The sequence below is a fragment of the Sceloporus undulatus genome, chromosome 1 (genome assembly GCF_019175285.1).
Source record: "Sceloporus undulatus isolate JIND9_A2432 ecotype Alabama chromosome 1, SceUnd_v1.1, whole genome shotgun sequence".
In the NCBI taxonomy this organism is placed as follows: Eukaryota; Metazoa; Chordata; class Lepidosauria; order Squamata; family Phrynosomatidae; genus Sceloporus; species Sceloporus undulatus.
This window is the reverse complement of record NC_056522.1, coordinates 359,361,599-359,371,202: the sequence shown is the minus strand read 5'-3', so window position 1 is coordinate 359,371,202 and position 9,604 is coordinate 359,361,599. Positions and strand designations below refer to the sequence as shown.

Below are 9,604 nucleotides of genomic sequence, written 5' to 3'. Positions count from 1 at the left end.
CTTCCCACCAAAGTGGTATCTATTTATCTACTTGCAGTTTTACATGCTTTCGAACTACTAGGTTGGCAGAAGCTAAGACTAATGATGGGAGCTCATTCCGTTCCGTGGCACTTGGGTCTCAAACTGCCGATTGAATTGACTTTGCACTAGTTAGAGTCAGTGTCTTAACTGCTAAACCACCACATCCCTACACCATTTTTCTACACTATTGTTTATAATGGGATTGGAGCATCCATAGAATGTCCTGTAAGAAATTTTGGTATCCATAGAACGTCCTGGAAGGAAATCCCAGTGGATACTGAAGGCCCAATGTATTTCCCACTCTACAACAGAAACAGGAAACTCATCTAGTCACTACCTTTGCAATGATGTCCAGTGTCACCCGTCTCAGAAGGTACATCACATCCACTTTGGTTTCTCCATCTGCCTCTTTTTCCAGCTCTTTCATAAGCTCTTCTGCTTGGTCATTGAAAATTCCCATAAGGCCAATAAGGTAACTAAAATTAATACAAGCTATTGAAGAAAGAGTGTTGTAGTTTTTAAAGTCATCTTTTGTAATTAAAGCAGGGGTTTATAAATTAAGGCAGACACAAGAAAAAGAAATTGTTCACTGCACACAAAATCTACAGGCACAGGAATATAAAAAGCAGCTTCATATTCAGTTTGACATTGGCCCAGTATTGTCAGCTCTGGTTGGCAGTGCATCTCCTAGGTTTCAGGCATGACTCTTTCTTAGCTCTACTCAGAAATCCCTGATATTTCAAGGTGGTTTCATATCCAAATATAGATATACATCAGTTAGTGAAGTAGATGTGTTCATGCACATTTCTTCCTTAACAGAAATGTGGAACCAAAGGCAGAAATAACATGGAAAGAATAGGAACAGGTTTCTATGCCATAAAAATGATGAGTATTTCAACAAAATTTTTATCCAATCCTGACAATAGGCACAAGCAAAATGAAATAACCAGGTAATCCAACCTGCCATCACCATCCTCCCAATGTCAATGCTATTTAAAAAAAATTTTTCCAGAGGACAAGGAGGGAAGGGTAAGCTGGCCAGGCATAGAAAGTCTTTGTAAACAGGAACTTCTTTGTCAGAAGCTTTGTTCCTTGAGGTATGCCTGTATGTACCAGGTCTGACCCTGCTTAGTTTCTAAAATCAGAGAAGACTGAGTCTGTTCACTAGTAAGTTTTGATTCCAACACACATGCAAAAAGAGAGAACGCACACTGCTAATGCAGTAAAAGAAATGAAACAGAGGGATCTCTCTTCCTGCTCACACAGAAACATATTTAGAATTGTGCAGTGAGGCTATAACATGGTTTGACATTCACATCATTACTTTAAAAACCCAGTCTACTGAAAAACCTCTTCTATTTCCTCACGTTCGACTGAATGCTGGATCCATAATTTTCCGCTGCTTGCGCCAATGGTTATATTCACGTTCAGTTACCAATCCATTCCCTAAAAATCTGGAAAAAGCAGAGGAAAGAATCTGTATTATTTTGGGGCCAGTTCTGGTTAGATTTTAACTGACCAAGCATGAAGAAGAGCAGACCATGGGGATTTTTTCCCACCTCTCTTATGCTCAGGTTCCCATCTTATCCTTCTGGTACTTATCCCACACAGGTGCTCTTCCAGTTGGGAAAACAATGGCCCTGTTTACATGGGCCTTTTAGTACGTCCTGACGACATACTAGGGTTGCCCGGGAGCATAGTTTTTAGACACTCCCTAACCCTAGTACGGCGCCAGGACATCAAAATAATGGCGCCTTGTACATATGGGCGCCGCCATTTTGATGTGACGGACGCCATTGGTGCACTATGGCATCACAAGTGCGCCGCATAAAGAACCCGTCTTTTAAGAGTTCTTTTTGCTCTGCAGGGAAGCCCCACGGTCTGGAGGCTGCAGCTTCCCTGTGGAGCAAACTAGGGTGGTGGGAGACTGCCCACTTTGGGCGGTCTGTATCCCGCAATAGTTAGCATTAATTTCCTGGGATCTGAAACCATGGCCTGAACAGTAATACTTTTGCTGAGAATGAAAATAATAATGTACCATTGTACTGAATAATGCCTGAACAGTATCTAATGTTCTATTCTGAGGCTAAGAACACAATGGGCATTACCACATGGGAGGAATGTCTCTCAGTTTCGAAAGAAAAGAAAGTGGGGCCAATTTGGAAATGAATGCAATTACGTGGATGGTTATCACACCACAGAATGACACAGCACCCATCCCAAAGCCAAAGTAGTGCAAATGCAAAAGAAATTATCATATGAGTACATACCATTTGTAGCCTAGAATTCAAATTAATATCCCTGCACATGAACAGTGAGAACAGAATCGAATCATGACCTTTTTACACTTCCGGCAGGGCTTTACCTTGTTTCACATTATTTGTTCATTCATTACCCCTTATGACACATTATTTAGGCAATTCACCACTTCAGCCTTGTACTTGGTTTGAGCATTGGACTATGACTCTAGAAGGCAGGGATCGAATCCCACTGGGTGACCTGGTGCAACTCACACTCTCAGCCTCTTTAGAAAATGGCAATGGCAAACCCCATCTGAATAAACCTGCCAAGAAAACCCTGTGACAGGGTCGTGAGAGAGAAAAAGAGAGCCCTGGCCAATCCCTTCCCTCCAGTTGGAGAAGATGAGTTTGCGAAGGGAAAGAACCACAAAGGGCTGAGAGGAGGGAGGTTGTGTGTGTGTGTCTTTGTGCGGAGGGTTGCTTCATCCCCAAAACAGCTCCAGAACTCTGAGAGGAACTTTGCGAGGCTGAGAGAAAAGCCTCCCACACCGAGAGGGAGGGAGGGAGGAAAGGCGGACTTTGGTGCTGGTCTTTTAACTTTTGGGGGAGGCCAGAGCATTCCCCCCCCCGGGTAGCACAATCACCTTCACTTTTCTGGCCCCTTTGCCCCCAGAAGGAACAGCCAGGGAGCACAGGAGAGAAAACTGCAGTCAGAAAAGGAGCTTGGGAATTGTAGTCTGATTCAAAGGCAATCCGAGGGTGACCGAGACATGTGTTCCATACCTGCCAAATTTGAATTGAATGCAACTTTGGAGTGGAACAGGATTTGTAAATTCTATTTCCCCAAATTTGCCTGTCTCTCGGATGCCCCAGAATTGGGTTCGAATTGATTTAGGATAGCCTTTGATTACATGTGATAACCTCTCGTGCAAAAACGTGAAATCCCATGATTGCACCTGGGATCACACTGCATTAACCTTCCAATTTCCCCCGTGTGATACCGTCCAATGTTGTTGCAAATTCAGGCCCTTCTAGCTGAAGCAGATTATCTTGATTTATTCTGATATGGTTTTAAACTTGGACTGGGAAGAAAAATGAATTTACCAGCCAATCTGTGACAGACACTAGACAAAAGATGTATTGTCCAATTATTGTGTTTAACTTCCTAGTAGCCTTCGATACCATTATTAGAACATTGTTCTGGCGTGAGGCTAGAGCTGTTGATTTGCATTACCTCCAGTCCATCCTGGAGGGTAGGTTTAAGAAAGTACTACTAAAGGACACCTGCTCAAAATCTTGAGCTTTCTTGTGTTGCTCAGCCTTAATATAAAACTTTGGGGTAGATCATTCAGAACTTTGGAGTCTACTATTAATTTTCACCAACTCACCCCTGAATTCTTCAGTATTGCCAATGCATGTCAGAATGTAGCATTGCACAAAATATTATCTGCCTTAAAAACCACATAATCTTTCTGAATAGCTATTAACTATTCAAACAGGTCACACACAACATAACTTTATGTTAACCTACCTTACACCGAACATATTGAAAAGACGCCCATATACAATTCGGTCCTTGGGGTATTGTGGTAACATCAAGTACTCCTAAAATTGAATCCTCAGATCAGTCCATTTCATGTAGAATTATTACAGAAAAAAATGTCAAGCACTACCACCTATACCAATATTTTTGTGAGAATACAGTTTTACGGACAGCTGAAAACTCCTTCTGCTGGGCATAGGCCAGAATCCTGTTGAGAACTTATACTGGCATAACTCTAAAGTTACCCTTGTTTAAGTAATTTTGGAGCAATGTGCAATGGAGCATTGTGTTTCCAATAACTCTTTGTGCAATGCCTTTGTATCAGATGCACACCTGCAGCTGGATGACTTTCAAGGACAGCTCTACACTCCTAGCTACTGATTGATGGTAGAGGTATACTGTACCAGGCCACCATCTAGCTGTTCAGTTCAGGAAGGAGAAGCAGCCTTGGAACCCAGGCCTATCACAATCTCCATCAGTGGTCCAATAGTATCTTGCCCTCAGTTTTATAAACTTGAAAAAAGGTTGGGATGATGGGCTCCATATTTCTTTTTTGAGCAGCTAGTATCTTAGAGACCAACACAACTTCCCAAGTTGTCTGTATCAAAACAATCCTCCCTGCGCACTCCACTCCTCTGGGAGAGGCCTACTTCTGCCACAAAAATCTAGGCTCTCGGCTACCTCCCAGAGGACATTTTCCATCGTCGCCCCCAGACTGTGGAACGGCCTGCTGGATGAGATCTGTCTACTTACATCCTTAGACAGCTTTAAAAAGGCTGTTAAGATGGATCTCTTCCGGCAGGCCTTCCCAGAATAGAGAACCCAGCCTCAGAAAAACGTCTGGGAATAAGATACTGCCGTTCCCATTGATTGCTTGCTGAGTGATGTTGTTGACCTTCTGGTCAGTTTTTAACTTGTATGTTTTTGTTTGTTTGTTTGTTTGTTTTTAAACTTTGCATTGGATTTAATACTTTTTTAAGGTGGGGAGGGCATGAGGGATTTTATATGTGCTGTACTTCTAACTTTGTTAACCGCCCCGATTGTTCTCAGAGGGGTGGGATACAAATAAATTTTTTATTGTTTATTATTATTTTATTAAAACATTTTTTTCACAGAAGCCTCCAAGACCTTTGTGCGACATATTCTAGTGTTTGGTGGGAATAAAGTCCACAGGTTTAGGTTGGCAGAGAATCGACTAAATACTGATTCAGACACACAACAGACTGTAAAAATCTGAAAACAAGCTGATACTCATCCAGAAAGGGTTTGGCAGAAAGTTTGGCTCTGGGAACTTCTACAAAAAAATCTTTCCCTTATATACAAAGGAATGGAATCAGGCTTCTTCCAAAAGGAAAAGGCAGAGAATCTAATCAAAGCAGTCTGTCCCAACAAAATAGTAGGTAATCTACTTTAAGGACTGCCCCATTCTTAAATAAAAATGTAATACCAGTGAGTGAGTGAACCTAAAATGTTGGGAGGATCACAATCATAGGATCATAGAGTTGAAAGAGGCCCCAAGGGCCATCCAGTCCAACCTCCTGCCATTCAGGAACACACAATCAAAGCATCCTCAACAGATGGCCATCCAGCCTCTGCTTAAAAACCTTCAAAGAAGAAGACTCCACCACACTCCAAGCGAGTGTGTTCTAGCAGATCTTACTGTCAGGAAGTTCTTCCTAATGTTGAGGTGGAATCTCTTTTTCTATAGTTTGAATCCATTGCACCGTGTCCTTGTCTCTGGAGCTGCAGAAAACAAGCTTGCTCCATCATCACTATGACATCCTTTCAGATATTTAAACAGGGCTATCATATCACCTCTTAACCTTCTCTTCTCCAGGCTAAACATCCCCAGCTCCCCTTTCATACAGAAAAAATCCTCCTCAGAATTTCTTATATGCACCATACACATTGTTGAGACTATGTTTATATTTTATATAAAGTGAACATATGTTCATCAATTCACACAAACATACATATGTTCATTCTACCTGGGTACACTTGATCTATACTCTGGATTTAAGTTGATTCTTGCACCTGGTACAAATAAAGAATCAGCACAGCTACAGAAAATGTCACAAACATTTAAAAGTACAGTCATACAATGTTTCCAGGCAAGTTTAAAATTAGAGGTCCCACAATGCAATAAGATATTTAAAAGTGTCACTCTAGAGACTTCTGGGGGCATTTTTGGTCCTCCTCTTAATGAAAAATTTATTTCCAATGGATTGGTGAGGTAATATGAGTACAGTAATTTTATTAATAAGGTAATAAATTACTGCCATTTCTTCAAAAACTTTCTTTTTAAAAAAACAGAAATTTAAAATAAAAATAATTCCAAATAAATTTTAAATTGTTTGTTTTGAACTATCATAATGATAATAAATTTCAAATAAATTTTAAATAATTTACTTTAAACAAGTTTAAACAAAACTTTTTTTAAATACTGCAAAAAAGTCTTGGAGCAAAGAACAAGATGTATGTCTTCTATCTCTAATTTAACATGTGAAGAAATCAGCAAGATCAGCTGCTGAACCAGCACTGAGAGAAAATAGGATCACTCTGCTGCTATGATCTCACTTTTTACGTCACATTCTTCTTCATCCTTACAGAGGTAATAATATTTCATGGCATACCTTTACGCCTTCAGGAGTTAATATCAACAAGGTGACTCTGTGAAAGGCATTGAAACGCAAGACTGGCCCGTATTTCTCAGCCCTATTAAGACAAAATGTGGACGGAAGTAACAAAATGACCAAATAATTATTTTAAAGAGTTAAATTTTTTATCTTGTGCATGTGTTATGTATAAAACACATCATCCTAAGTTTTGCTACTTGATCAAAGATGGAGACCCCCTTCCTCTCCCTTCCATAGAAAAAGGCTGACTGGGGGGGGGGGGGGACAGTTAAACTGTACTTCAATATTGGTGATGGACATCTGCCACTGTGGCTGTGTCTGCACTGCAGAAATAACCAGGGTGACACCACTTGTAACTATCATCATGGCTCAATGCCATGGAATTCTGGGGATTTATAGTTTTGTGAGCCTGGAGAGAAGTGACCAGTGGGGTCCACAGGGCTCTTTCCTGGGCCCAGTGCTATTCAACATCTTATCAATGACCTGGATGACAGGATTGGGAGCATACTTATCAAATTTGCAGATGACACCAAATTAGGAGGAATAGCTAATACTCCAGAGGACAGGATCAACATCAAAATGATCTGAATAGACTAGAAAGCTGGGACAAGCCTAACAAAATGAAATTCAAACCCAAGAAATGTAAGGTAACGGCTAGGGCAGAAAATTGAAATGCACATATATGATGGGGGAACACCTGGCTGAATGAAACAATGTGAAAGGGATCTGGGAGTCCAAGTAGACCATAGTTGAACATGAGTCACAGTGCGAGGTGGCAGCTAACAAGGCCAATGCATTTTAGGCTGCATCATCACAGAAGTATAGTTGTCTAAGATCAGGAAGTAAGAAGCCACTGTATTCTGCTCTGGTCAGGCCCACCTGGAAATATTGTGTCCATTTCTGGGCACCACAATTAAAAAAAGGGACATTGAGAAACTGAGCGTGTCCAAGGAGGGCGACAAAAGGGTGAAGGTCTGGAAACCAGGCCCTATAGAGGAGGACTCAGGAGCTGGGGATGTTTAGCCGGTAGAAGAGAAGGTTAAGAGGTGATATGATCACCCTAAATATTTGAAAGAATATCATATTGAGGAGGGAGCAAGCTTGTTTTTTGCTGCGCCAGAGAAACAGGAACCCGGAAGAATGGATGCAAGCTACAGGAAAGAGATTCCACCTCAAACTTAGGAAGAACTTCTGACAGTAGGGCTGTTCGACAGTGGAATGCACTCCCCTCGGAGTGTAGTAGAATCTCCTTCCTGGAGGTCTTTAAGCAGAGGAGAGGCCATCTATTGGGATCTTTGATTGGATTTCCTGCGGGCAGGGGGTTGGACGGGATGGCCTGGCGGTCTCTTCCAACTCTTGATTCTATGAGATATTTAGCCTTTTCTATCAAAGAACTCTGGTGCCAAACAACTACAGTTCCCAGAATTCCATGTCACTGAGTCATGGCAGTTAAAGTGTGTCAACATGATAGTGCAGATACAGCCTTATCTGAAGCGTTCAGGTGCACAGAGCCATATCCTTCCAAAGATGAATGGATGGACATTCATGAAGTATGGCTGTGCAGACATTCAAGATTGGCTGCCTGCTGATAGGGACAGCACTCACAAATACCCAGACATTGCACAACAGGTTGGGTAATCATTGGTCCTCCAGGTGGTGTTGAACTGCAACTCCCAGCAGTGCTAGTCAGCATAGCCAATGCTGGCGAATGCTAGGAGTCGCACTGCAACATCATTTGTAGGTCTACTTGCTTGTCATCTCTGCTGTAAAAGAAAGCTGAGGATCAATCCACTTTCTAGATGTTGTTGGACTGCAAATCCCATCACCGCTAAGCAACCATTTAATGGTCACTGGTGAGGGATGGTGGATATTCAACTATATTTGCCATTCCACAAATTTCCCACAAAGAAGTAGTATAACACATATTGCATTCATATTAAGCAAATGCAAAAGGATATATTTTGCTTTTCTTCCGTGCTTCAAGACTGGCAACTGGGCAATTTGTTCCTTCTAGATTACAGCAGACTGTGAATACTATAAATGGCAACAAAGTGACATGAGATATGGAGAAGAACTTATCAAGAGGAGATCTGAAACGGTATCTATTCACTGAAATAAACCATGATCGGGGACATCCAAGTGGAGCAACACTGATCACTTTGGGTATATAGGAGGGCACCATTTGAATTTTTTGCTTCAGGAGCCATACTCATAGAAGTCCTGAAGAAAATGATATTCTCCAACATTTCACATAGTTTACAGGCTCTACTCATAGATTTTGTCACGATAAAAGCAGTAGCTACTTAAATGGCTCACAAAATTAAAGAAAGTTTTTAAAGCAATGAGATTTGTGCTCATTTCAGTTGTCATAAGCCAGAAAGATATAGCTGTCCTATAAAGCATTGCACTGAACAGGACAAAATAAACCTTATACAGTCGGCCCTCCTTATCCACGGATTCAAGCATCCACAGCTTGAAAATATTCAAAAAAAGCATAAATTCCAAATAGCAAACCTTGAGTTTGCCTTTTTATATAAGGGGCACCATTTTGCCATTGTATTTAATGGGATTTGAGCAGCCACAGATTTTGTTATCCACGGGGCTTCACACTCACAGACACACTCAGGACAAATTTAATTTAATTTAATCCTGGCAGAGTAAAAAGTATTCTGTGTTACCTCAATATGGCACAGTGGCTAGGTTCAAAACAGCTTCCCCGTAGCATTTTTTGACAAGCCGTCTCTCCTGGCTGCTCAGTTTTATACATGGCAAGTGGCTTAAATTTGTGGAAAATATCATTTTTCAGGTGGCAAGATCACAGGATGTCTGCTATGTAGGTCTGTCTCTGTGTGGATTCTGCAACAAATGTGACCCGGGAGAACAAAGATCTCCCATCCAGAGTGCATGACAGGTAGTGTTTTAAGCAATTAAAAAAACCCCCAACAAAACGGCCACCTCATTCCAGTAAAGTATTCCCTACTCCTCATTTGGATTTCCCCCCAAAAAATTCTACTTTCTTCAACAATGTTGGGGGCAATTTCTTTTCATTATCTTTTCACTCTCCTCAAATGAATTATAAATGGTAAAAAGGAGCAGAGAGGAAAAATTTGAGTTACATTATACTATCGTTCAGTGATATACATCAGGCTGCTAAGAATAATCCA

At 41.2% G+C, this 9,604-nt stretch overlaps 1 protein-coding gene across 1 annotated transcript; it reads right to left on the bottom strand.

Annotated features, from left to right (window-relative positions):
- Window positions 1–328: 328 nt before the first annotated feature.
- LOC121918995 (cholesterol 24-hydroxylase-like) lies at window positions 329–6,514 on the bottom strand. The gene is made up of 4 exons (XM_042445141.1): window positions 6,438–6,514; window positions 3,793–3,866; window positions 1,389–1,475; window positions 329–497 (listed from the first exon to the last, which is right to left on the bottom strand). The coding sequence occupies exons 2-4, from the start codon at window positions 3,855–3,857 to the stop codon at window positions 344–346; spliced, it is 306 nt and encodes a 101-aa protein (XP_042301075.1). The 5' UTR covers window positions 3,858–3,866; window positions 6,438–6,514; the 3' UTR covers window positions 329–343.
- Between the last annotated feature and the right edge of the window lie 3,090 nt (window positions 6,515–9,604).

Excerpts from the sequence above, each read along its gene's own strand:
- LOC121918995 (XM_042445141.1), bottom strand. The coding sequence starts at position 3,857 with ATGTTACCACAATACCCCAAGGACCGAATTGTATATGGGCGTCTTTTC. Across the intron at positions 1,476-3,792 it reads TTCAATATGTTCGGTGTAAG|ATTTTTAGGGAATGGATTGG; the intron begins GTAGGTTAACAT and ends TGCTTTTTCCAG. Across the intron at positions 498-1,388 it reads GATCCAGCATTCAGTCGAAC|TTACCTTATTGGCCTTATGG; the intron begins GTGAGGAAATAG and ends TATTAATTTTAG.